This window comes from Enhydra lutris, unplaced genomic scaffold, assembly GCF_002288905.1.
Source record: "Enhydra lutris kenyoni isolate GAN:26980312 unplaced genomic scaffold, ASM228890v2 scaffoldscaffold90, whole genome shotgun sequence".
Taxonomy (NCBI): domain Eukaryota; kingdom Metazoa; phylum Chordata; class Mammalia; order Carnivora; family Mustelidae; genus Enhydra; species Enhydra lutris.
This window is the reverse complement of record NW_019154174.1, coordinates 1,096,196-1,124,133: the sequence shown is the minus strand read 5'-3', so window position 1 is coordinate 1,124,133 and position 27,938 is coordinate 1,096,196. Positions and strand designations below refer to the sequence as shown.

The following is a 27,938-nucleotide window of genomic DNA, read 5'->3' as shown; positions in this document are numbered from 1 at the left end:
AAATAAATAAATAAAATCTTTTAAAAAAATTATTCTTGTCTATAAGCATGCAAATGACTTGTCCTGGGAAGATACAACCTGCTTCATGTGGAAAAACCAGTTTGTCTCCATTTCAATATTCCTGATCTATAAATATGTGTGTCCTATGGATTCTCCTTTGAACTGGTTGTAACATCGCCTCAGTATCTTCACTAATGAGTCAAATAAAATCTTTAACCCTTGTTCATCTCTTGAAAATCCTAAACACCTGGTGACACTGGAGCAGGGTTTCCTCATTGCAACAAACGTCTGGAGATGACTGGAGACTGCGCCCTACGGAGGGACAGGAGCTGTCCATCAGCCAGGGACCACCCATCACTGCCAATACTTCTTACACCTGACTTACGTTACTGATTTTAAGCAACCGCACTCATTCAACATTCTGACTTGTGGATCAGTAATTTTCCAAAATTCCAAAAAGTAATTTCCAAAATTTCCAAATTTTCCAATTTGCTAGAATCACCTGGAGGGCTTGTTAAAACGCATCATGAAGGGCCCAGCCCACACGGTTTCTAATTCAGTAGGTCTGGGGCGAAGCCCAAGAATCTGTCTTTCTCATTAGTCTCCAGGCGATGCTGATGCCGTTGGCCTAGGGACTGTAACAGAGAGATAAAAGGATAAGTGGGTAGTAAGGAAGTGGACTGGGAGGTCAGGACAGGGACTGGGTTTCTATACCGTTGAACTTTTGCACTTTATAGATGGAAAATAATTATTGGTGGAACCGGAATCTTCTGGCTCTCCCTATCTAGCTTTAAACACCAGATGGGAAGTAACTGTACCTCAAGTCCTTTCTTTTGTATGTCCTGTTCCCTCAGCCTGGAACGACCTCCCTCTGCTGTCAAACTACCTCAATGTGGGGCTGCCAGATTTAACCAATAAAAATAAGGGAAGCCCAGTTAAATCTGTATTTCAGACACACACAAAAATTTTTAGTACAAGTATGTCCCAAATATTGCCTGGGACATACTTATGCTAAATAATTACTCAATATTTATCTGAAATTGAAATCAAAAGGCAAAACCCAACTCGTTTTAAAGAAAACGTTCCCTGACTGGCTTCCCCCATACACCCCCGCACCCAGGGATTCCATATCCCTGTAGCAATTCCATTGGTTCTCCACCATGAGCTACACACCCGCCTTACTGTCAGTCTCACGTGAGATGCTCTCTGAGGTGGGGGACCTTCTCTTTTGTTTTTTGTTTTTTTTTTTAAAGCTTAACAAATGTAAATACACACATACATAAACATATAAATAATTGGGGGTGAGAAACTCCTGTCGACTGAGTGTCTATCATTTTTTAAAGATTTTATTTATTTGAGAGAGTGAGCGAGAGAGAACACGGGCACAGGACCAGGGGGAGGGATAGAGGGAGGGGGGAAGAGGAGAAGCAGACTCCTTGCTGAGCAGGGAGCCAAATGTGAGGCTCAATCCCAGAACCCTGGGATCATGACCTGAGCGGAAGGTAGACGCTTAACAGACTGAGCCCCTCAGGCACCCCTGAGCGTCTATAATTAATGAGCCTTTATTATTCCTCTCCACATCCCCAGGCATCAGAGGGCCTGGCACACAACAGGTATTTGTCAAATGAATGAATAAAGCCAGGACTGAATGGACTCCGTTTAGAGGTGTTCCTCAGGTGATGAAAGCCTCCCCTCTTTGGCTGGGCTGTCCTACTGCCATCAGGTTTGGGGAAGTGGTGGGAGGGGGCAGAGCTGAGGGGGCTCTGGCCTAGAAGAAAAGGCCGTGGCCCTAACATTTGGCCCAGCTATAAAGGGTAAGTTGGAGATCCCCCAGGCCATGATAATGAGCACAAGTGCCAAGACAAACTTGTATTGCCTTCCAAATAAAAAAAAAAAAAAAAAAAAAACACATTCATATCCGGTGATTCACTAATGAAAATAGTTACCCCCAGTGATGTGAAGTTCCTGGCCACTGCAGCATTCTCGCTAAGCATAGGGACCTCGGCGAAGCCAGCACCTGTGCACTTGACTGCTCACCCTGACCATCTGATCCAATCAGAGGTGGATCTGGTCTTTGACTTGACAGTGTCTCTGGGCAGCCACTGTGTGAAGCAGAGCTATTCTCACCACCAGGGGTACAATGGTGAAGACAGGAGGCCTCATCCTCCTGGACCTTACTGACACCAGCAAATCACCGCAGAACTCCTTACATACCCAACCAGTCACGGAATCAATTCCTGTTGTGTGCTTTGGAAAAGAAGAGGGTGCTGCTGATGAAAGACAACAGGAAGACCTCCTGGGAAGAAGTCAGAGGCTTCCCTGCTCTGACAGGGGAGCTGGGATTTGAAGGCTAGGAAGGAGGTGACCAGGCAAAGCCAGAGAACAGCGGGTAGACAGGTCTTCCAGTCGCAGAGAACAGTAGTACGAAGGCAGGAAGGAGATGTGGCTGGGGACCTCGGGACGGCTTCTGTGGTTGGAGCCAGACAAGAGGGCACGTGAGGGGCTGTGAGGCGTGAAGTGCAGCTGGGGAGTTAGACCAGGGTCAGGCTGTGATGAGGAAGCATGGCTTCATCCCGACCACAGCCCTCCTTCGTGCCTCATTTTCTAATCATCTCCTATCAAGGCTCCCTGCTTCTGGTCTGGTTCCGCTCACATCTCTCAGCAGCAAAGCTCTCAGGAGGAGCTTTCAAATAATCCAATCATGTCGCTTCCCTGCTCAAAACATTTCAAAGGCTCCTCACCTTCCATCTCCCCAAGAGTTAACTCATGTCTTCACTAAGAGAACCCGCACTGTGTTCAAGTGCCCAGGGCTCCCCAACCCAGCCATGTACCTCAGGGAAGAGCTTGCCCTGCCCCCAGCTCTGGGTCTAACCAACCTATGCAGATGCCTTCCCCTCCTTCCCCAGAAGTTCAAGAATGGTGAAGTAAAGCAGTAAAGGGTGCTTGGAGAAAAGTTTCTTTGCATTTAGGGAGAGCTGCAGAAAGCCACGATCTCTGACAGCACACAAAGGAGGAAGTGCAGAGAGGCCCAAGCTCTTAAGGCAAGTCAATTGTCAGCACAGGAAACCAACCCAAGGCTATTGGCTGGGGCCAATACAGCAGAGATGGAAATGCAGAGACCTGGGGTCCTTACTGACGTCACTGAACGTTTAATTAACCAACCCTAGAGCCTGCCTTACCTCCTGAACTTCCTGTTACATGAAATACTAGATTTTATTTTAAGCTGGTTTGAATCTCAGTTGTTTTTGTTGCTATTTCCATCAGATGGTGTACCCTGATACCCTTAACCTGGCAAAGAAGGGCCATTTTGGGGGGCGCCTGGGTGGCTCGGTTGGTTCAGTGTCTGCCTTCAACTCAGGTCATGATCCCAGGGGCCTGGGATTGAGACCCACACTGGGGGTGGGGGGTGGGGTAGTCTCTTCTCAGCGGGGAGCCTGCTTCTCCCTCTGCCCTCCCCCTGCTCATGCTCTTTCTCTGTCAAATAAAGTAAAATCTTAAAGAAAATTAAAAGGCCATTTGGAATTTCCCTCTGCCTGGTTTCTCAGCCACTTTCTACACCCCCTCAACTCCTACCCTTACTTCCAACCAAGCTCATCTTTGTGAAGTTCTCCTTTCCTCTTTTTACTCGGAATACCCTTCCAACCCCCACAGACCTGGGAAACTCCTACTCATCCCTTAGAACCTTGTTCAAAGGTCACTTCATCTATAAAGCTTCTGGTACCCCTGAACTTACTAAAAGCCTCCCTCTAGGGGTGCCTGGGTGTCTCAGTGGGTTAAGCCTCTGCCTTCAGCTCATGTCATGATCTCAGGGTCCTGGGATCAAGTCCTGGATCCAGTTCTCTGCTCAGTGGGGAGGCTGCTTCCCTCTCTCTTTCTCTGCCTGCCTACTTGTGATCTATCAAATAAATAAATAAATAAAATCTAAGAAAACAAAAAACAAAAAACAAAAAACAAAATGGGGTGCCTGGGTGGCTCAGTGGATTGAGGCCTCTGCCTTCGGCTCGGGTCATGATCCCAGGGTCCTGGGATTGACCCCCACATTGGGCTCTCTGCTCAGCGGGGAGCCTGCTTCCCCCTCTCTCTCTCTCTGCCTGTCTGCCTACTTGTGATCTCTGCTGTCAAATAAATAAATAAAATCTTTAAAAATAAATAAATAAATTAAATAAATAAATAAATAAATAAAAGCCTCCCTCTCTGGACCCTGCTATCACCCAGAGGGTACTCACTTTCTAAGTATTCAACACTCTCGGTCCCTGGGAAGGTAGCGATTTTGTCATATGACGAATATATTAACTGATGAATAGACGACTTCCATTTGTCCCCACCCTTCACTTCAGAGTCTTTGTCCAAAGTCTGTCTCATAGAGGGACGCCTGGCTGGCTCAGTCAGGAGAGCATGTGACTCTTAATCTTGTGGCTGTGGATCTAGGCACCATGTAGGGTATAGAGATTACTTAGAAATAAAATCTTAAAAAGAAAAAAAGCTATGCCTCACAGATAGCTGGATTCAAAGCAAATTACAGGCCGCAGACCAGTCTGCTAACCACAATTGCAAATCTTGCAGTGATGTTGGGAAACTATTAGAATTTGGCAGTTAGACTAGATGATGACTGCCACTTCTAAACACACTGGTCTGACTGATGGGGCCCTTATTTTTTCTGTAAGATCTTCACTTGATTCCCTACTGTGTGTCAGGCAATAGACCAGGCACTATGGTTATAACCAAGAATGAGACAGACTGCCTGCCTGTCTTAATCTTATGTTCTTTAGAGCAAGGGAGGCAGTAAACACATTCAAGTATACTATGTAATTTCGTATAGTAATAAGTATTATGTAGAAACAAAGTAGGATAAAGGCAATGGGAATGAAATTCCAAATGTGGTTATAGAACGATCATTTTCTAGAAAAGATCCTGAGTGACACAGAGAATGTGCTGAGGGGAAGGAACCAGTCTCCCTACTCAGTATGGTGGGCCCCCCAGCAGCCACGGTGCTATTGAGGGACTGTCCCACTGGCCACAGTTGACTGAACCGTGGGTAGACAGCTGACCCTAAAGAGGCCCATGAGATTCCTCCTGGGAATCTGGACATGGAATGCTAGTTATCTAACTGGGAATGTAGGATAAGAGAGAATTCGGCTTTAGAGCTGGGGCAGTTGCTGGCCAAGTACAGAGAGAAAGAGAAAGCTGGCTTGCAGAGGGAAGATGAGTGGAGGGGACCCAGCTGAAAGAGACTGTGGTCTCAGAGGGACAAAAGTGAGGTTCTTGGGTCCCTGCAGGTTGGCAGGTACAGATTTCAGTCTCTTGAAAGGTCTAGCTGGAAGTCCTCCCGTTTGGATCTCTGAGAGTCCTAACTCTCTCTTCCTTTTGCAGTTCAAGTTAGTTTGGGGGGAGGGGGGTCTGCGTGGCATCTGCCTTCAGCTCAGGTCAGATCTCTGGGTCCTGGGATCAAGCCCTGTGTTGGGCTTCTAGCTCAGTGGGGTGCTGCTTCTCCCTCTCCCTCTGCCCCTCCCCCTGCTCCTTCTCTCTCTCAAATAAATAATTTTTTTTTTTAAAGTTAGTCTGAGTGTTTCTATGCTTTGCAAACAAGATCGCCCTTTCTAAGAATGAAAATACTGGTGGTGATGATGATGGTAATAGACAACATTGGTTAAGTGCCAGGCAGTTTTTTTTTTTTAAGATTTTATTTATCTATTTGACAGAGGGAAAGATCACAAGTAGGCAGAGAGGCAGGCAGGCAGAAAGAGAAGCAGGCTCCCTGCTGAGCAGAGAGCCCAAAGCACCCTGGGATCAGGACCTGAGCTGAAGGAAGATGCTTAACGACTGAGCTCAGGCTCCCCAAGTGCCAGGCAGTTTTAAGAACTTTCCATATAACATCTATTTTGGTCCTTACAACTCTTTGAGAAAGGAAAACTTACCAGCCCCATTTTACAGATGAGGAAACTGAGGTACAGAAGTCACATGGTGAGTAGGCGGTAGAACTGGCTTTTGGATCTAGTAATTGGCCTCCATGGCCTTTACCACTTCACTGTGCTCTCAGAAGCACAGGGTGACGGACTTGAGGTTATTTCTAATGTGTGGAGTCCCTTCACACATACCCATGATACTGAGCAAACCGCCCCCCCCGTCTGAAGACACATGCCACTTGTATACAGCTCCCTCCAACTGAGAAGTGGCAGCAGCGTTACCAACTCATGAGCGTTTCTTGTAACTGTGCTTTGTGTTGTAGAAGCAGAGGCTCTGATGTCACTCTGCAGTTAAGAGTTGAACTTGACCCCGGATTGTCATAAATCTGAGTTTAAATCCTTGTTTTGCCTCACATTATTACCTCGGGACAGTTCACTAACTCCTCTGAGCCTCAGTTTCCCTACTTATAACACAAATAAGAATACCTCTCTCACAGAGTTGTGGAAACTAAATGGGGATGGACTACCATGTTTCTCACTTGGAGGCTGGCTGCCACATGGGGAAACTCTACAGAAGCCCCAGTAGGGTCTTCTTAAAAAAAATTGTTATTCGGGGCACCTGGGTGGCTCAGTGGGTTAAAGCCTCTGCCTTCAGCTCAGGTCATAATCCCGGGGTCCTGGGATCGAGCCCCACATCAGGCTCTCTGCTCAGCAGGGAGCCTGCTTCCTCCTCTCTCTCTGCCTACTTGTGACCTCTGTCGTGTCAAATAAATAAATAAAATCTTTTAAAAAATTGCTATTTTATTTATTCTTTTTCCAGTATGGTCTTTATACACAGCCATCATCTTCCTTCCATTTCTATTTACCGCAGTACGAACATCTACTTCAGGGGTGCCTGGCTGGCTCAGCTGGAAGAGCATGTGACTCTTGATCTTGGGGTTGTATATTTGAGCCTCATTTGGGGCATAGAAATTACTTAAACAAATAAAAAGAACATCTTATTTCAGAAACCTGTAGACGAAGACTTACAAAAATGGGCAGAAGGGAGATGTGGACATGAAGAAAAACCTGTGAAAGAGGCAGGGTGAAGGTCTGCAGTCCAAGGACAAGTCCTAGAGAACTGAGACGAGAAAGAGGTGACCTTTAGAGAAGGGGAGACAGGATGCCCCGCGTGCAAGGACAAAGAGCAGTAGAAAACGCAGTGCTCACGTCGGCAGACGCTCACTCTCCTCTTACACGCCCCAGAGGGCCCGCCGTCCAGGTCAGCCCTGCATGTGCCAGCCGCCCTTCCCTGCTCCACATCCCCAAGGCCCCGAGAACCGAGACCCAATGTCCAGGAAGCTGCCACACCGTTAAGGGCTGACCTGCATCCCCTCAACACTCACATGCTGACGTCCGAACATGCTGAGGACCTCAGGACATGACTGGATGTGGAGACAGGACCCCTAAAGTTGTGGTTAAGTTACAGCTAGGCCATCAGGATGGGCCTCACTCCAACCTGACCCATGTCCTTTAAGAGTAGATGTGAACACCCAGAGAGTCCCCTTGAGGACACAGAGAGGTGGCCGTGGGCAAGCCAAGGAGAGAGACTTCTGGGAAGCCCCACCTGCTGACACCTTGACCTTGGACTTCCAGACTCCAAAACTGTGAGAAAACCATTTTCTGTTGTTTAAGCCACTTGTCTGGCAGCCTGAGACAAGTGTGAACCAGCCCCTAACCGGTGCCATGTAACGTGCTGTCCAAACCAGACATGAGATGAGAAGAAGCCATAAAAGCAGCGTGTGCACTTGGAGACTGTTTCCACTCGGGGTTCCTTTCACGAGCTTCCCTCTGAAGGCGGCTTCCAGGCCCGCCCAGGTTCCTAGGGCCGTCTCCACTCTCCTGCACATCTTCTCTCTAGCTGGAAAGCACCTTCTGTATTCGCTCCCGCACTTCCCTCACTCCCAAGGACACCATCATCTCAGCTACAGGGGGTCCTTGCTAAGAATGAAAAGAGAAAACATTGCCTCATTGCCTTAAGCTGCCAAATGAGCAAATGCCCAGCCTTTGTCTGCAGGTGCTCTGCCCCCAGGGAACCCCAGTGCTGCTGCCTGTACCCCAAGGGGCACAGTTAACCTTCTACTGTCTTTACTTTCTGCAGCTGAGGCTGACTCCTAGGAGCCTGTGCTCTTGTACCCCTCGCCCCCCACTCCCTGTCCCCCCCAACCCTGGCCATCAATGGCAAGCTCCATGCAGGCCAGGAGTGGGTGTTGTTCATTCACTGCTGTGCCCACTGTACCCGACACGGTGCTTGGGCACAGTAGGCACTCCATAAATACTATCTGCTGAATGACTGAAGGGAACGACCCCGCGTCATTTGTCTTTGTACCCCCGAATCAGAGCTTACTGCCGGCCAGTGAATGTCAGCTGAATGGATGAATGAGGGGCTCCAGGGAATCATCCAGCCCACCTGCCCACTTACCAGCTGTCCACTGAGGGCCACTCGGAGGACCCGCATCACAGTACTGTGTTTGGTCCCTTCCAGGCCTTCAGATACCTTCTTCAGTTTGCTATTCAGCGTATCCTGAGTAAAGCTTGTATCGGGTCCTTCTAAAAGCCTAGAAGAGAGGGGCGCCTGGCTGGCTCAGTTGGATGAGCATGCAACTCTTGATCTCAGGGTTGTGAGTTCAAGCCCCATGTTAGGTGCAGAGATTACTAAAAAAATAAATAGGGGCGCTTAGGTGGCTCAGTTGGTTAAACGTCTGACTCCTGATCTCAACTCAGGTCTTGATCTTGGGGTTGTGAGTTCAAGCCCCACATTGGGCTCTACCCTGGGCATAGAGCCTACTTAAAAGTAATAATAGTAATAAATAAATAAGCAAGCAAATAAATAAATATATACACTTAAAAAAAAAAAAAAGGCCAGAAAAGAGCCATTTATGGGGGCCTGCATGGGCCAGTGGCAAGTACGTGAGAGGGAGAATTTCAGAAGACTGACGGTCAGCTGGGACTGTTCACGCCAGTATTCAAGCCTGCTTGGGGGCGAAGGGAGGGAAGGAAGATCTACTATCCTCATCCCCATCCAAGCTGAGGAAGACAAACAACCAAGGGACCACATTCACAGCTAATCCAAGCACAATATAGGAAAACTCCATAATAAGAAATTTACTAATTTCTACCTCAATGTTAAGTGATCTCTATGCCTGTTTTCTCATCTGTAAAGTGGCTGCACCTCACAGGGCGCTGGTGGGGCTAAGTTAAAACTTGTCAGGAACTAAGTACATTCACTGCCTGAATAGACAATAAGTACTCCAAAGTATTTGATCTTGTATTTCATTAAAAGATTAAGTAGCTGGGGGCGCCTGGGTGGCTCAGTGGGTTAAAGCCTCTGCCTTCAGCTCAAGTCATGATCCCAGGGTCCTGGGATCGAGCCCCGCATTGGGCTCTCTGCTCAGCGGGGAGCCTGCTTCCCCCCTCTATCTCTGCCTGCCTCTCTGCCTACTTGTGATCTCTGTCAAATAAATAAATAAAATCTTAAAAAAAAAAAAAAGATTAAGTAGCTGACATTTTTCTATCCAAGAGCTGAGGGACATTGCAAGAGAATCTTCAAAAAAACAAAACAAACAAACAAACAAAAAAAACGAACTCAGGAACAGGTTAGACATAGGATGGAAAAAGGAAGCTCTCTGGGAAATTACCTGAAATGCAGTGGAGGGAAGACTCCTTGGGATGAGGGGGAGGGGTGAATCGCATAGAAGTGCACGAAGAAAGATAGCAGGAGACCCCAGCTCCCCTAACACCACTGCTACCAACTTGCTTACAAACATTTTCTCCCTTCCTTCCTTCTTCTTTCTTCCCTTCCTTCTTCCTTCCTTCCTTTTTAATTTTTAGGGCAGCAACCATGCTCCTGCATTCTCCCTTGCCTCCATTCTGGGATACGGTTAAGACTTAGGCCTATCAGACCTGCACATCCATACTGGCCTTTATGAACTCCCCAGTGAAGTCACAGATGCCACCTTCCCGGTGGCCAGGAACAGCATCTCATGCAGCTACACGAAGAGGTAGGTGACCCCAGCCTGCATGCGCTTCCAGACAGCCTTGTACTCGGCAGGCTGCTGCACTTGGACGTGATGAAGTAGGCCGGGGTGAAACAGTTCCCAAAGTGGGAGAAGGTCATGGTGTCTGCTGCCCGGGGCCACCAGAGCATAGGTCTCAGTGTTAGCCGGCCTGGTGCCCCCTTCTTACTACAACCATTCTTTGCACACAGGTTGAGGCACTTAAGACCTAAAATGCAAGAGGCCAGCCACCGTGTTCCGCTTTCCTGGCAGGCCAGCTGAGATCCTCTCTCACACGTGCGCTCGAGTTTCAAGAGACTCCCCAGGCACTCAGAACTGGACTTGCCAAAAAAGAACACTAATAACAACTCTGAGCTGGAGCAAAGGACAGGAGCAGGGTGGGGTGGGTCTGTTCGCCGGCACCGTCCCAGTTTCCTCTGGCTACTATGGGGACTCCAAACTGGAAATGCTGCACAGGAGCTGGGGCCAGAGAGCTTTGCTGGCACGGATGATCCACGAGGCCGACTGTGATGCCGGCTGCGCACATCGGGGTCCAGGGAGCCCCCTTCCAGGGCCGGGCTTTGTGCGGAGGGCTGTGTTCAGCAGGAACGTGAAGAGACCGCCGCTGCATCCTGACAGATTCCGTCCCTAACTCTAGTATTTGAGCAACTGAGTTCCAACTGGATGCAAAACTAACCATTCTTACCGCATTATTAACTGGGCCACGTGATGACTGTTCCTTCCAAAATCCAGGAGACAAAATACGGAAAACATAAAACGTAACGTGGGAAAAAACGTATTCCTCTCCACGTCACTGTGGGGAAGCAGGCTGCCGAGGAGCTGGTGAAAGAGTGACAGGCCCCAGGTGGCCAACAATGGCAGCTCAGGACACGTGAGAACTGGCCCAGAGCTTGGCGTGGGCACAGAAGGGACGTCGAGAAATCTGGCAGCTCTGGAATGTTTGGGTATTGGTTTTCCTGCCTTGAGTGGGAGCCTCAGACTATCTCTGAAACCTAACCCTGTGGCAGGGATGGGGAGTTAAGGCCATGGTCCTGGTGAATTAGAACTTAGAGCCCCTATGGTGGAATGCCCTAAATTAAAGGAGTATTAATAATAATGGCTCTTGGGAATTAATCCTGGAGATACACTTGCAAACCTGCTTAATGATGTCTATACGTGGCTATTCACTGCAGCCTTGTTTGTAACAGCAAAATCTGGAAGCAGTCCAAATGTCTATCAGCAGGAAACGAGTTAAATAAATCATGGTAATGTGGTTTCATAATGGGATTGGTGTAGCTGCAGAAAACAATCAGAATGATCTCTAAGCACTGAGCAGAACCACAAGAATCTTTCTTTTTTTTTTTTTTTTTTGACCCACAGAGATCACAAGCAAGCAGGAAGGCAGGCAGAGAGAGAGGAGGGGGGAAGCAGGCTCCCCGCTGAGCAGAAGGCCCGATGTGGGGCTCAATCCCAGGACCCTGGGATCATGACTTGAGCCGAAGGCAGAGGCTTTAACCCACTGAGCCACCCAGGTGCCCCTGATCCACAAGTATCTTAAGTGAAACAGACAACAAACCAGAAACACAGCAAAGTGTTACCGTATTTTTGTGTAAAAAAGAAGGATCCTTGGGGCTCCTGGGTGGCTCAGTTGGTTAAGCGGCCGCCTTTGGCTCAGGTCATGATTCTAGGGTCCTGGTATCGAGCCCAGCATCAGGCTCCCTCTCCCTGTGCCTGTCGCTCTGCTTACTTGTGCTCTCTCTCTGTCTCTCTGTCAAATAAATAAATAAACTCTTAAAAAAAAAAAGGATCCTTTACATAAATTTAGATTTATGTACAGAGGGTTCTGGAACTAGGTGGATGGGGAACAAGGATAAAAATGGGTTTCCCAATTATTTACCTTTTTTATACTTTCTAGGCTTTAGACCCAGGTTTGAGAGATTTGAATGTGTTCCTAATCAAAATATTACATCTAAAATTTAAGAACTTCTAAGAATGGAGTCATATACCCATATGGTTGAATACTGACATTACACAAAGGAAATTGCTAAGGGTGGTGCATTTCTGTTGGGGGCTAGAGGAGGACAGACAACACATTTTTGCTATAGACCTTCTTGTACCATTTGTATGTTACTGTATTTTTGGCTGCATGTTTATTTTCTTATCACTTCTAAATGTGTATTACAACAATATTTTAAGGTTTCCGGGAATCAGGCACTTTCCAAGCACTTTGCAGAGAAACATAAGGCCTTGTAGGCTCAGCCTACAAGGTTTGGGTTTGAATCCCTGCTCCTCCAACTTACTATTATTTTAGACAAGTTACTTAGCCTCTCTGTGTCTTGATTTTCTCATCTATAAAATGGGGATAACATTTTAACCTGCTACCTCATTAGGCTGCTGTGAATTTAAGTGTACACACACACACGGCCCTCGCATGAATCTATGTACCTAATGTACAGAATGTATAAAACAGCCCACTGAGGGCATGTCCACAAGCAAACACTTATTACCTACTTTAATCTCTGCAATTAAGGCGGGAGGAGATAAGTAAAGAGGACACTGTGGGTTTTGCTGCCCACCATCCATCTGTCTTCCTCCTGATAGCCCAATTCTTCTTGGGGAATCGCCTGGCTCCCATTCTTAGCTCATGTGCCCTGGCTGGGGGTCCATTTAGAACCCAGGATAAGGATAAGCGAACCTGCACTGATTGGTACGTTATGCTCTTCAGGCTTTGATGACTGGTTCGGAGACAGGAAAACGAGGCTAACCAGGCTCCATCAGAGCTCATCGCAAGACACAGCTGAGGCTCTGTGGTGTTGGCGCAGATACGAGAGGCTACTAATGTTCCCTTCCAGCCTTTCTCCTTTTCATAGGCAGAGAGAAAATTTTTCGCCAGCCTTATGGCTGCCAAGTTAAAAAAAACTGACATTTTCCAAACTCCCCTGTGGCTTGCTATGGCCGCCAAGACAGGCGTTCTAGTCAGCGGGATACAGGCAGAAATGAACGTGTAACCCTTAAGTCAGGCCTGGAAGGGGAAGGAGTGTCCTGTCCTTCCCTTTTCTTCCTTCTTGTTTTGGCTGAATTGTGGATGATCTGTGAGCCACCATGTACCACGTAGACCAGAGTGAAATCTAGGGACAGCAAGACCCTTGAGACATGGGAAAAGCTCTTCAGCCTTGGATGGCCACTTCCACATGAGTAAGCACTGTCCTTTCTGTTGTCTGGTAGACAGTCCCACCCTCCACCCACTCAGCACAGACTCCCTGCAGAGGAAGAAGCCAGCATGGAGAAGTGTGGAACAGAAGGTCAAAGGGACAGAGAGAAAAAGTAGGTCTTGATGACACATTTTTGGCTCCTGCATGAGGCTGGGCTTAAGCCAGCTTTGGTTGTACTTCTGTTCCTGTCACGGTAAGGACTATAGTGTTATCTCTACCTTGGAGACGAGGAAATGGGAGCTCAAAGAGGTGTGGTAAGTTGGCCACAGCGATGCCACGTGGGCAGGAGAATAACCGGGTAAGTGGCGGTACTGGGAGGGAAGCCACGGGAACCCAACCCCAAAGCCCAAACATGCCGCCCCTTTCGGAGAGGGTCTGGGGTCCTCTGGGGAAGCCTCTCTTCCAAACAGAGCCAGTCAGCTCTGTCCAGACCCTCTTGGCAGCCATGGTGGCTGGTGCGGGTACCTCACAGTCAGCTCTGGAAGAAGGAGGGTCCTGGGAGGGAGAGGAAAGTCGGGTGCGGAGCCTTGGGCTTGGCCTGTAGGAACTCACCCCAGCACACGCTTGGCAATCACATCCACCTTCTCTGAGAGGGGGCCCAGCTGTGCTCGGCCCACTGCAGGGCGAGTCCACAGGTAGGAGTGTGCTGGCGAGACCAGATCCTGCAGGCGGCAAATGTGACCCTGGGTGGGGGGTAAGAGGCAGTCACTGGGAGCGCTGTGGACAGGGCTCCAACGCACCAGGACAGGCAGTGACAGGGGCACCAGTCACTCCCTCAATCTCCTGGGACTCCCCAACGCCACACCTGTCTCAGCAGGATGATCCTTTCCACGTAGGCTGGGGCCAGGACCTCCCTGTCTTGAATCTGGTTCCCGAACGTCTCCTCCACCAGGGCCTGCAGCTTCCCCACCAGCTGGTGCCTCTGGGTCTCGCTGCTCACCAGCCGACAGAGATGCAGCCTGTAAGAGAGGCCAAGGGACTGTCCTGACTCTGGCATCACCAGCCCCAAACCCTCTCCCCGCAGGGGAGCTGGTGGGGGTGGAAGCATGACACATTATGTGAGCTGCCCCTCCCACACCCTGGAAACAATATACAGTAACGGGATCTGGCCAAGGTCTGCAGCAGCCTGAGAGTCCTAAGCAACCCAGAGAGATATCCTGTTTTCATTGTTTCTAAAATAGGAGCTAACATTTTAAACTAGGAAGAGATCACATAAAAATAGAGATTTCTGGCCTCTCTCAGGAAATTTGAAGATCTGGCTGCAAAGGGCCCGCCTTCCTCACGCTTCAGGGGCCAGCATGGAGTGGAGAAGGCCTGGCTCACAGGCACAGAACACTCCAGTCTGCCCAGCCCTCTGCTCCCCAGGGCCTCTCCAGGCGGCCACCCTCCCCTGTGCTGCCGGCCTGGCCTCTACAGACACCTGAGTTTACAAGACAGACTCTGCCGGTGTTGCCTCTTGGCACAGCTCTAAGCAGGAGGCTCTGGCACAAAAAGGCAGAGGTCAAGAATACGGATTTGGAGGATTCAAAGCCAGGGGACAGTTTGGAGGACAGATCTGCTTCAATCCAGGGCTCACAGTTAAAAAGTTCATGTTTTCTTATCAGTTCGAATGTTCTCCTTTCCAGAATTCACCTGCCTTGTTCCCTCTCTGGAAGCAGCAGAGCCTCCAAGCAGGCACTGTGAGTCCTCAGTCCCCTCCCTAGGCTGCCCTCACCCTGCCCCCAGCTGTGTCAGAGGGACCTGAGGACCAATCTGCAGGCACTTCGCCCTGGTCCCTGGCGTGGAAGGCCAGCAGCAGCGGTGGGTACCTCCTGGGCTCTGGAACCGGACAGGCCTACGGATCAGACCAGCCCTGTGAGATTTCTGCAGCAAGTTACACGCACGCTCAGAGCCTCAGGATACTCGCCAATTACGTGGGGGTGATGTGGGGTGGGGGGCCTCCATCACAGGGCGCTGTGCAGATTAAATGAGGGACCATCTGTAAAGCACAGAGCGCAAGGCCACTGGAGGTGGGCAGGGAGTCGGAACAGAGGCTCCCACATGTCAGTGGTAGAAGGAGAAGACCCTCCGGGAAGCTATCTAGAGCACACAACTCTCCGAAAAACAAAACGATTTTCTTAAAAAGGAATTAATACCACATGCTGAAACTGTTCCTAAGACTGCCTTAGCAGCAAGATGAGACAGTAGAAAGCAAGCAATCAAGGGACCCTAGTGGCCAAGCTTGAGATAACACGCATCCGGTCCAGGGCCCGGGAGGCAGAAGTGCTAAACAGATGGTCTTTACTGTTACTACTCCCACCGCACCTCTAGGACTGCTGTGACAGCTATTACTGCCTTTACTACTAGCACTGACATAATCACAGCAGTGGCTTGATGCAAGAAACATCTAAATGTGACAGCTTTACCTGCATTAGACCCACGGCCATCGGTTCCAACACTGCATCTCCTCCCTGATTCATACTGAGCAAAACCCACCTCTACCTTCCTTTGGATGCCCTCATGCTCCGGGGGGACTAGAATGGGTCACCAGCTATCTCCCCCATCCTGTCTCCATTTCCCCGAGATACTGCTTCCCCTATAATCAGGTAGGGTACAAGTTACATTCACTCCTGAATGCCCCACTCGAGAGATGCCTGCTGTTTACTGTGTGAACTTGGGCTAGTCATGGGACTGCCCTAGGTCTCAGTTTCTGCATCTACAAAATAGAGCTGAGTCAGGCAACCGACCTCAGAAGTCCAATCGTAGAAATAAATGAAGTAACATCCTTAAAACACCTGCAGTCAATGTGAATTCTCTGGGCTCACGCAAGTAAAGCACTGAGAAGCCTGTCCCCAAACCAGTGCTCAGGAGAGGGCACCGAGTCCCTTGTCCCTTAAGTACACCTCTGTCCGCTGGCTTTACCACCGAGGCCCTTAGATGGATGTCAACAGTGATCTGAACCGTAACTGGGTTTAGAAGTTTGAGTGAAGAACTACGTGAAATGTACAACAGGTGCCATGAGACAGTGCTCATTCACTGCTGGCTGAGGGAGGTGGGGGGTGATTCCAAGATGAAGACCCCCCTTCTCCAGGCCGTGGTTAACAGAATCCAGGCCCGGGATGGGTGGGATAATAGTAATGACAAAAAACAGCACCTACCATTTACTGAACACTTTCTATGTGCCAGAGGCTGTGCAAGTACTTTGACACAACATTTAATTTAACTGAACTCTTAAGACAATTGCACAAGGTGGGTCCTGTTATCAGCCCCATGTTCGAGAAGAGGAAAGAGAGGGAGGTTAGGTGACTTACAAACTCTGTGTCAGGTCACAGAATGTTAGACACCTGAGCCCACAGTCAAATCAGGTCCATGTGACTCCAAAGCCTGCTAGACCCTCTGCCCCGGGAACCCATGATCAGCGAGAAAGCCCTTTTCTACCAGTCGCCCCCCCACCACAGGTTCCACTTACCTGTTGAATTCTGGAAGCTTCTCCAGGTCCAACAGGGCTGAGTGGCAGGTGACTCGGGTCAGGTCAAACTGTGTTATCAACTCCGGCAAGGTCCTGCCCATCTGGTTCTCTGCAAGCCGACATGCCCAGCCTCAGCCCCCTGCCCCTCCTTTCAGTCACAAGGCAGGCTGGGTGAGCACCTTCCGGGCTCCCCACTGCATTCCAACCGAAGGGATTTAACTTCTACGTCTTTTCTAGATCAAGGGCTCGAATGAGCTCTCATTTGCAGAAAGGATTCTGTCACTCAGAAAGAAACAAGTTTGAAAACAATTGGGCTAAATGACCCTCACTGCCCCCAGAGATGCGAGCCGCAGGAACAGCAGTGCCTGGAGACTGTGATTCCACTGGTCTGGGATGCGGTCTGAGGATCAGTGCACTTTGTAGGCCTCCCGGGAGACTCCCAAGCACAGGCAGGGTTGAGAACTACTTTGCTGGGAGCCCCTCTTCCCGAGCAGCAGCCCCGCCCCATACAGTCGGTGGGCAGCTTGGTCAGGCCCGGCCTCAAGGGGGCCTCTGCCATGTCCCTTACAGGCTGTGTGACTTTAGTAAACCTCTCTGAGCCGCTCAATCCTCTTAGAAATAGCAGTGATAATAAATACCTCCCAAGAATATTTCAAGGAGCAAACCAGGTAACAGCAGAATGAACAGTAAGCAGACTACTACTGCCGCATCTTCAGAAATCCCCTCCACAAAGAGGTCATCCTAATCTGCTGCTTCTTTAACCTTTGGGTTCTAAGTCTTGGGCCAAATAAAGGCTCAGCTGGAGTAAACTAGGGTCATAGTAAGCTTTGTAATACTGTTGGAACTTATACTTGCCACGGTGGTAGTAATATAATTGTCATCATTATAAGATCTATAATTTTCGGGGGGCCTGGGTGGCTCAGTTGGTTGAGCGGCTGCCTTCGGCTCAGGTCATGATCCCAGGGTCCTGGGATTGAGCCCTGCCTTGGGCTCCCTGTTCAGTGGGGAGTCTGCTTTTCCCTCTCCCTCTCCCTCTCCCCCTCCTCCTGGCTCATGCTCTCTCTCTAATAAATAAATAAAATCTTAAAAAAAAGGAGGGGGGGAAGATCTGTAATTTTGGTGGTTACTGCGTGGCAGATACTTGGCTGGCTGTCTCGTACTCATGAACTCAGTGCATCCTAACCCTATGAGGGAGTCACTTATCCCCATTTTACAGATGAAGCAGGCGAGGCTCAGAGACCATAGCTCCTTAAGAGCAGGGATTACATCTATCTTGCTCACTATTGTAGCCCCAGCACTTAACACAATTTCTGGCTCGATAAACACAAGAATGAACTTGGAATGAACTTGGGCAGGCTGCAGGTGGCACAGCCGGCGCTGAAGACCAGGCGGGCCTGAACCAAAGCCCCGGTTCCTCGCTACTGGGACCTCCCAGGGGTGGGTACCTGGAAACCCCGAGCCACAGCTGGTGATGATATCAAGCAAGGCATCCGGCAGGAAGTCGGCAGCCGCAAAGTGCTCCAGGAAAATGTCCCCCTGCCTCTTGGAAAGCTTGCTGCCATCCCTGTTGAGCAGCAGGGGCAGGTGGGCAAAGCGAGGAGGCTGCCAGCCCAGGGCCTGGTAGAGAAGCAGATGCTTGGAGGTGGAGACCAGCCACTCGGACCCACGCAGCACGTGGCTGATGCCCATGTGGTGGTCATCCACCACGCAGGCCAGGTGATACGTGGGGAAGCCATCGCTTTTCAGGATGACTGGGTCCCCCTCCACATGTGCCACCTCATGCCGATTCCAGCCGTACACCAGGTCCTGGAAGGCTGGCGCTTCCCCCTCCAGGCGGAAGCGGATCGCGGGTCTGGGGCCTTGGGCTAGCTTCTGGGCCACCTGCCCCTGGCTCAGGTTCCGGCACCTGTTGTCATACCTGTCAGGAAGCAGAGCAGCACAGTAGCCTGGGGTACCAAAGACACAGGTGAGTACTGTCTTCATCTCTGATAGTTAGATAGGTTGGCAAGTCGTTTACTTCTCTAGCCTTTTTTCCAGTCTTGAACAGGCATAAGAAGAGGGCTATGTCGGAAAACCGAGGGAGATAATAGCATGGCAGACACTTACGCCTACCTGCCAACCTGTCCCTCTTCTTTGTTAGCGAGGAAATGGTGAAATGCCGAGTCCCAGGGGTAGAAACATTGCTGGTGTAGCCGATCGTGCAATCTATTTCCCCCATGCCAGCCGCTGGGCCAGGCAAGACCACTATACTCACTGAGACTCAGGTAAAAGTCTGCTTGGGGGCAGGGGAGGTTAGGGTCCTCGGGAAGATTTTCTCTCCAGGTAAGAGTGAAAGCCACAAGAGGACAATCCCCTTTGTTATTCCCTGCCTTCCGCTTCTGTGCTCTTCAGCTGTTGTCCTATGAGGAGAGATGCTTGGGGCCACTGCAGCCCCGTACAACAGATCAGGGGTGGAGCAGGGGAGGAGGGGAGGAGCCAGAATACAGCTCTGATGTCTTGAAGCGGCTGGTTTTATCCTTGAGTCTCTCACCTCGAGACATTTTTTCTTTTTTTGGGTGCAAAAAGGTGGTCTTATTAAAGCACAGGGATAGGACCCATGGGCAGAAAAGAGCTGTTGCCTCACCTCCAGATTTCTGCAAAGTAAGTGGTAAGTGTCTGTCGGTTATGCCCTGGCTACTCCAAGTATGGTCTGTGGACCCCCAGAAGCAGCCCCACCAGGGAGCGCGTCCGAAACGCAGCATCCCAGGCCCCACCCCAGACCTGGTGGATCTAAGTCTGCGTGTTGACTAGATCCCCAGGTGAGCTGTCTGCATGTTAAAGTACGAGAAACTCTGGCTTGTCCCTTTTTTTTTTCTTTATTTTTTTAAGTAAACTCTACCCCCGGGATGGGGCTTAAACTCATGACCCTGAGATCAAGAGTTGAGTGCTCCACCAACCAAGCCAGCCCGGTGCCCCTGGTTTGTCCCTTTTCCACAGGGCATTCCATTACTTACTCCCCAAAGCATCCTGATAGAAAACGTAAAGCTTGAAAACATCCTCCTTAACATAGCGCTAAGTGTTCAATCAGTAAATGGCTGCATGAATTCCATGACAGAACTTGACCATGATTTTAAAAGAGAACCTTCTGCCAATGGACAAGCAGGCTGTTTATAATAAAAGAGCAATGCTGCAATGAGGGGCACGTGGGTGGCTCAGTGGGTTAAAGCCTCTGCCTTCGGCTCAGGTCATGATCCCAGGGTTCTGGGATTGAGCCCCACATCGGGCTCTTTGCTCAGCAGGGAGCCTGCTTCCCTCTCCTTCTCCTCTCTGCCTGCTTCTCTGCCTACTTGTGATCCCTGTCTGTCAAATAAATAAATAAAATCTTTTAAAAAAAAAAAGAGCAAGGCTGCAATGAATGTCTTGACCTTGTACAGACACCCAGCCCTTGTCCAAATGGTTCATTTAAACTAGAACTCAGAGCTGTACCTGGCCGGCTCAGTGCGTAGAGAGTGCGACTCTTGATATCAAGTTCATGACTTCAAGCCGCACAGGGTATGCGGAGCCTTGGCTCAGTCAGGAGAATGTATGTCTCCTGATCTGGAGGCTGTGAGTTTAAGCCCCACATTGGATATAGAAATTATTTAAATAAACTTAAAAAAAGTTTTTAAAATTCTTTAAAAATAGGGGTGCCTGGGTGGCTTGGCCAGGCAAGCATCTGATTCTCGATTTTAGCTCAGGTCTTGGTCTCAGGGGCATGAGATAAAGCCCCATATTGGGCTCCGTGATCAGCATGCAGTCTGCTTGGGTTTCTCTCTCTCTCTCTGCCCCTCCACCCACCCTCCCTGTATGCACATGCCCATGCACTCTCTCTCGCAAACAAAAATAATAAAAAAATAAACAAAAATAAAATGATTTAAAACCAACCAACCAAATAATTAAATAAATAAATGACTAGAACTCAGGTGTCCTGCAGCCACTGCTGATAGGAAGCAAGGTGGTCAAGGGCCACAGGGCCAGTGTCTATCAAAGCTCCAAACTGGCCCTGGAGTTCCGCATTTGGGAAGGTCTCCAACAAATGCTCTGCATGTGCACACAACAATGTATGTCCCCATGATCCACCCCAGCTCTTCTGTTAGAACTACAGATTAAAAATGGCAGAAAGATTCCCTAGTAAGAAACTGGTTAAGGGCAGGTACCGCTGTACAGCGGAGTATTGCCCAAGCCTAAGAAAAAGTCTATGGGCCAGTACAGACTGGGTCTCCTCGAGATGGTAAGTGAGAACGGTAAGTTGCCCAGTCTGCATATTGTGTGCTGCATTGGAACAGGGGAGAAGAGAAACAATACACTTTTCTCAGGGTCTACGTGGAGCGTCTCTGGAGGAGACTTAAGAAACTTCTAACAGCCATTTGTCTACGGCAAGAGCAACTGAGTGGCCAGAGTCAGGGTTCGGAAAGATCTCTGCATCTGTTATCTCTCTGGACCTGAAAATATTTTATTTCCTCAGAACAACCAATAATTGCAATGACACATTAGTATTGCCCGAGAGCTAATGTGGCAGGCAGCTCTGCCACAGCCTCCGTGAGCCCCATCTCCAGGGTTTCTGCCCCCGTGGCATCCCCTCTTCTCTGGAGTGCAGGCTGGACCTATGGCTGCCTTCTTACGAACAGAATGCAGCAGAAGCGATGAGATGTCACTTCCTCGATTTGGTTACAAAAAGACTCTGGCTTCTGTCTTGCTTGCTTTCTTTTGCTTTCCATCTGACTCACTCAAAGAGAGGCCAGCTGCTGTGCCGGGAGCTGCCCTGTGCACAGGCCCGCATGGCAAGGAGCTGCCATCTCCTGGCAACAGCCAGCGCAGCCCAAGGTCTGCCAACAGCCTCACGAGAGAAACAGAAGCAGATCCTCCACAAGCCAAGCATGGAGAAAACCGCAAACCTGGCCAGAACCTTGACTGGAGATTTGCGAGAGACCCTGAGCCGAGGAAGCTGACTAGGCTGAGCCCAGGCTCCTGACTCACACAGGCCATGCAGTGACCACAGTCTGGGGGTGATCTGTTATGCAGCAACAGCCCAGGGACATACACAACTTTGGGGAAGCAACCTTGAGAGGCCAGGACTCTCACCGGGGCGTCTGGTGGTTCCTTAGGGCCTCCTTCTTCAGGAGCTCCAGCCGCTGCGGTGAACAGAAGCAGGGGTAAGCGGCACCGGACTCCAGCAGCGCTTCTGTGGCTTGGGCATAGAGCTCGAGACGCTGGGACTGCTGGTAGGGCCCAGCAGGACCTCCCTGGCGGGGACTCTCATCAGGCGGGATGCCTGTGACACAGCAAGAGACCATGATCACCATATACTAATAACGGGGGCACCAGGGTGGCTCAGTCATTAATCGTCTGCCTTCGGCTCAGGTCATGATCCCAGGGTCCTGGGATCGAGCCCCACATTGGGCTCCCTGCTCAGCGGGAAGCCTGCTTTTCCCTCTCCCACTCTCCCTGCTTGTGTTCCCTCTCTTGCTGTCTCTGTCAAATAAATAAATAAAAAGCTTTAAAAAACAAATACTAATAATGAAGATGCTTGCAGCACTGGCTCCTGGGCACTGTCCGATGTGCTGCAGGCATACAGGAAAGCTTGTGATCCTCACGGCAATCCTCGAGGTCATTACTATTGCGATTTTCCTGGTACAGATAAGCTGAGAGATAAGAGAGACTAAGAGCTCAAGGTCGTGGGGCCCGACAGATGAGCAATCACGGAGGCACCTCTGCAGTCCATGCTCCTGACTGCGCTTCCTTTCCATCCATCGGTCCCCGGGGCGCAGGAGAGCAGCCCAGGCCTGGAACAGCCCTCAGGAGAAGGAAGCATGGGTTGGGGCACAACCCGGCAGGCCCTGGCTGGACCCCTGGTTCTGCGTCTGAGAAGCTGTGTGGAGGGATCCTGAAGATGTGGGAGCCCCTTCGTGGCCTAACCATTACATGTTCAGCACTTGGAACACCCCAGGGCTTAAGAGTGGTTCCACTAGGGGAACTGAAAATGTATGTTCAGGTTAAAAACTAGTATGTAAACGTTCACAGCAGTTCCATTCATTGGACTCTAAAAAGTGGGGCGCCCAAGTGGCTCAGTGACACGTCCGACTCTCGATTTCAGCTCAGGTCATGATTTCAGGGTCATGAGACTGAACCCCGAGTTGGGCTCCATGCTCAGCAGGGAACCTGCTTGAGATTCTCTTTCTCCCTCTGCCTCTCCCCTTGCTCTCTCTAAAATAAATCTTCAAAAAAAAAAAGTCAAAAAAGTGGAAATAATCCAAATGCCCAACCAATGACAAACAGAAGGTGGTATTTTCATACAATGAATATTATTTGGTCACAAAGAGGAATGAAGTAGTGACATGTGCTACAGCACCGAACCCCCTCTGCTAAGGAAAAGCCAGTCACTAAAAGTATGTATTATCCGGTTTCATTTACCTGAGATGTCCACAATAGGCAAACTGCACAGACAGAAAATAGATTAGCGACTGCCAGGGGTTGAAAGGAAGCAGGAATAGGGAGTGACTGCTAATAGGACAGGATTTTGTTTTGGAAGGATGGAAATGTTCTGAAATTGGGTATTGGTGATGGCTGGCATACCATAGTGAATATACTAAAAAAAACCACTGATTTGTACACTTTGAAATGGTGAATTTCCTATCAGGTGAATTATATGTCAATTACAAAATAGTAACAATAATTTAAAAACCCCACAAAAAAACAAAAACAAAAACAAACCAAAAAACAAAAAACACAGGGTGACTCCTGAAGCAAGAAGCTATAGAAATCAGCCACTCCCTCTGCCTCACCACAAGGCTAGGGGGTGGTGTGGGGAGATCTGCTGAGGCGCTGCAGGCCACGCTCACGGACCTGTGCCACACCAGGGGCTCAGAGGGTGGGACCTGTTCATCACTGTACCGCTTGTGCCTAGTACAGCGCCTGACGGGTAGCAGGCGCACCCTGAAATCTAAGTTTTCATCCTGGTCTGCCTGGTGCTACTTGGTTTGGCTCTGGCTAACCCGTCTTCACATCCGCAGTCCCTCTGCTCCTCTCACTGTGCTTGGGCCACACCGGCGTCTTCGCCGCTCCTCTAACACACCCAACACTTTTCTGCAGCAGAGCCTTCCTATCTGCTCTGCCCTCTGTTTTGAACAGTCTTCGCCCAGGTCACCACAGGGCTGGCCCTTCACTGTGCAATCTCGTGCTTTCAGGTCGTCTTCTCTGTGAAGACCACCCTGACTGAGACAGCATCCTTCCCTGCCAGTTCCCCAACCTGTTACCCTTGTCTCCACAGCACTCATCAACACTTAATGTTGTGGCGAGGAGAAATTAATCTGTTCATCTGTCCTCCCCTATTTACTGGGCACTGGTCTCTGTTCAGTGCTGGAACAGGACCCTCATTATAGTTAAGTGATCTTCGTGAATGAATTCCTTTATTCAAGTAATTGTTTTTTTTAAAAAAAGATGTTATTTATTCATTTGAGAGAGAGAGAAAGCATAAGCAGGGGAGGGAGGCAGAGGGAGAGGGAGAAGCAGACGCCCCAGTGAGCTGGGAGCCTGACATGGGGCTCAATCCCCAGGCCCCAGGATCAGGACCTGAGCTGGAGGCAGACGCCTACCCATCTGAGCCACCCAGACGCTCCTATTCAACTAATCCTGATTAAGCATCTACTATAACATTCTATGACAGAAGGTACAAAGGAAATTGGTGACTGCCCTTTGAGAACCCAAAGTCTCGTTAATAGTTTACCTGAGAATAAGATACACATCTCATAAAAGTCTTGGTATTTTTCCTTGAGGAGCTTAACTGGTTATACCTGCCCTGACAGACAGACGACTATTGACCCAGGGAACATACACTCCTCCTTGTCCTCCTGGTGTCTAGGAGGCCTCTGTATTAAATGTCCCCTAAGACTGATTTTAGAGGCTGCACACATTTTGTTTGGCTCACACAATGTGGTTTAAAAAAAAAAAAAAAATCTGGGCTCAAGTTTAACAATGGTAAGTATTCATTAAAAAAAAGTAATAAAAACCTGGTTTTCTGGCTCCTCTGGGAAGTGAGAAGATTGAACAAACTGGGCCAGCATTCCCACACGGGAACAGGGGGCGGGAGCTTTCTCCTGCTCACTACAGACCTCGCCTCTCCAGCTCCATCTTATGCTTGGCCTGTGTTTCCTGTCGGCTCCCAGCAGGACCTGAAATCCTGAGTTAAGAACAGGAACCTCAGAACAGCCAGCCTCGGAGCTTTTCCTCAGGGAGCTTCAGCATGTTTTAGGTAGGCACATGCCACCCAAGGCAGCACAAATGTACCCATCTCTCCAGGAAGTCCTCAATCTCCATCTTGGGCCCCATGAGAAGACCTACAGGCTCCTTTCCCTGCTCCCTCTTCCCCTTTGGAGGAGGGTCCTTCCCCAGCCTGCCTCACCTGCCCACTCCAGCATGTCCTCAATATTCTCCGCTGCCCCAGGCACAAGGCGGGTCTGATCCGTGTCCTCCAGCCTAAGGATGAAACTCCCCTGGTGCTTCTTGGCAAAGATATAGTTGTACAAGGCAGTGCGGAGGCCGCCCAGGTGCAAAAAGCCTGGGAAAAGAAGAGAACAGCTCAGACAAGACAGGGAAGATGAACTGACAAGCAAGCCCCGCTTGTAACAGGATGTCCCAGGGAGTATCAAAGCTCAAAAAACAGCTACCCCATCCCATCTTTCTAACCAGGACTGAGTCAGATGGCCACAGAGGACAGGAGTGGTCCACTCGCTTAGCCCCTCATCCTGGAAGTAGCAGACATGTCTTACAGCCTGTGATGTTGTAAAGACTCCAACTCTCCCCAGCTGCACCCACTGTTCTATTTTGAGATTTGCTTCAAGGCCAAGTTTTACACAAATGAGGACAAGCAGAGGATTATCCACAGAAACCATATCACACGCGCACTTAACGTGTGCAAATTCAACAATGTGCTTGGGTGGAAAAAAAAAATAATTACAAACTGAAGATATCATACAATTACATTTTGCATATACTCTGATTTTCATCTGAAGTTTGGGCTTAAGCACTAAGCAAAAGTAACAGTTGATTCCACTGTATTTCTCTTCACCTGAGTTCAAACTCCTAAGATTTTACCTTTCCATCATTCCTGACTGAAAGATTCACATTAAGCATTTTGCCATTTCCCCTTATCCTGTCTTCTCTTGTCCAGGCCACACCCCCATCTCCACGATGAGCTTCTCTGCATTTACAGGAACAGGATGCAGCACAGGACACGAAAGGCTTTTCTGTAGTCAGGTAAACTCCAATTCAACACTGATTATGTGTGACTTTCTGCTAGCTATCGCAAAGCTACCACAAAATCAGTGGTCCCCAAGATGGAAGATGGAGGTTTGGTAATTGAAAGAAAGATCTCTTAAATCAAATAAATGTGGATTTAAATTCTGCATCCATTTATTGGTTGCTATCCCTTGGGCACTCTACTTCACTGGTCTGAGCTTAGTCTCATCTGTTAGAGATTAAAAACAAAAAAATGGAAACCTCCTTTACACAGTTGTTGGGAGACCTAAATGTTGATCGAAGTATAGCTTTCCATTAATTTTAGCAATTAGTGATCTCAGTTGCTTGATAATTCTTTTATCTGTCTGTAGTCAACAGCCTTTTCTGTATGCAAATCAGCAAGGAAAATGAGAACTATAATAGAGAATATTGTTTATTAAGCTCTAGGAGTACCAGTCCTTGCGAAGTGCCTCAGCTGCATTAACACAAAGCCATGAGGCAGGTACCATCACTAGCCGTGTTTGACAGAGGGTAAAGCTCGGAAGCTCAGAGAGGTTATGTAATTTGCCCATGTCACCCAGCTGAGAAGTGGCAAAACCAGCAATCTGGACCCAACAATCTCAGGCTTTGGCACCCAACTACTATGAGTGCTCTGCAAAGAAGGTGCAGACCAATGCTGGTCTGCAAACTGTTGCCAGTTCACAACCACGAACAGAAACTGAGAATAAACGTTTAGAAACTTAATAGCAATCTGACAGTAACTTTGTATCGGCGAATCTAATAAAAAATAGGCTCACATTTTGTATGCTTTTAATATTTTCCCTCTTACTCATTTATATTGGTTCTATAAAAATACTGATCCATAATCATTTGGGAATTAAGAACCAGTCCTGTCACAATGGTTTGAGAAGCCCACTCTGCACCCGACTGCCTGCAGTGAAAGATCCTGTCACTCTGTGTAGCTGGGATCTTGTTACACAGGAAGCCTTACATGCGGACCCTAAGGTCCAGAATGAGAGGCACGCTCCGTGTTGAGAGGGCAGGTGGCGGACTCCTTGAGAAAAAAACCAGGGGAACTAGCGGGGAGGCCCTAACAAGATCTCCACTAGGGTAAACAATGAGCCCCCTGCCTCACTCTCTGGCTTGCTGAGCACCAATACCACTAACCACAGGGCCTTGCACCTGCAACTTCCTCTTTCCTCCTACAGGCTTCTGGGTGGCCAGCTTGTCTTTTGGTTCTCAGTTCAAATACTACGTCCTCAACAAGGCCTTTCTGAGCTTCCTACCTAACCGTCGGGTCCCCACCCTGCTTCATTTCTCACATGGCACATGTGATTGCCTAAAGGTAGTTACTTTTACACGTTGTTTGTCGCGGCCACTACAGTGTAGGCTTCTTGAGAACAGGAGCCGTGCGTGCCCACTGTATGCCAACGCCTAGAACAGTACCTAGTACACGGTCTGTATTCTGTATTCGATACACATTTACTGAGTACACGAAGGAGAGACCTAAAGAGATGGTACACAAAGAACTTCCTGGCTATGTGAATAATTTCCGCTCGTGGACCTGCTTCTGCCTCTGTAAAATGGGGTCTCGCTGCACCCCCCCGCCCCCGTCAGACTCCACCGGAAGGGATTTGTCCGGGAACATTCAGGGGGCGGGCACGGGACGGTGGACATCGACCTGCAGCGTCACGTCCGCCAAGGTTACCTGTGGGACTGGGGGCGAACCGCACTCGCACCACAGCCCCGGGATCAGTGCCCAGGCTGGCATCGCGCCGTCCCATGGGCCGGCCCGAGGCCGCAGGGTGCCTAGCCGACTGCAGCAACCTCTTCAGGAGCACCGCCATGTGGGATGGAAGCGCACACGTGGGCTTCCCCGTGCATCACTTCCGGGGCCTCTCCCAGCCAATCCGCTTCTGCCACAGGGGGCTCGGCCCCGCCCCTTAAAGGCGCAGTTCTCCTAGTTTGCAAGTCCACGCCCCCCAGCGCGGCTGCGACCCCACTCGGCCTCTAGGGGGCAGAGCTCATCGAGCGGGCGATCTCCCGGACCCGCCCCCCTGGGCTCCCGAAAGCTAAAGCGTGGCAGGGG

At 49.5% G+C, this 27,938-nt stretch overlaps 1 protein-coding gene across 1 annotated transcript; it reads right to left on the bottom strand.

The window, feature by feature from the left end:
- Positions 1-7,532: 7,532 nt before the first annotated feature.
- LOC111162268 (glutamyl-tRNA synthetase 2, mitochondrial) lies at positions 7,533-27,696 on the bottom strand. The gene is made up of 9 exons (XM_022526559.1): positions 27,558-27,696; positions 25,014-25,169; positions 21,698-21,887; positions 18,043-18,515; positions 16,598-16,706; positions 13,955-14,108; positions 13,702-13,832; positions 8,365-8,500; positions 7,533-7,883 (listed from the first exon to the last, which is right to left on the bottom strand). Exons 1-9 carry the CDS (start codon positions 27,694-27,696, stop codon positions 7,800-7,802), a joined length of 1,572 nt encoding a protein of 523 aa, XP_022382267.1. The 3' UTR covers positions 7,533-7,799.
- Between the last annotated feature and the right edge of the window lie 242 nt (positions 27,697-27,938).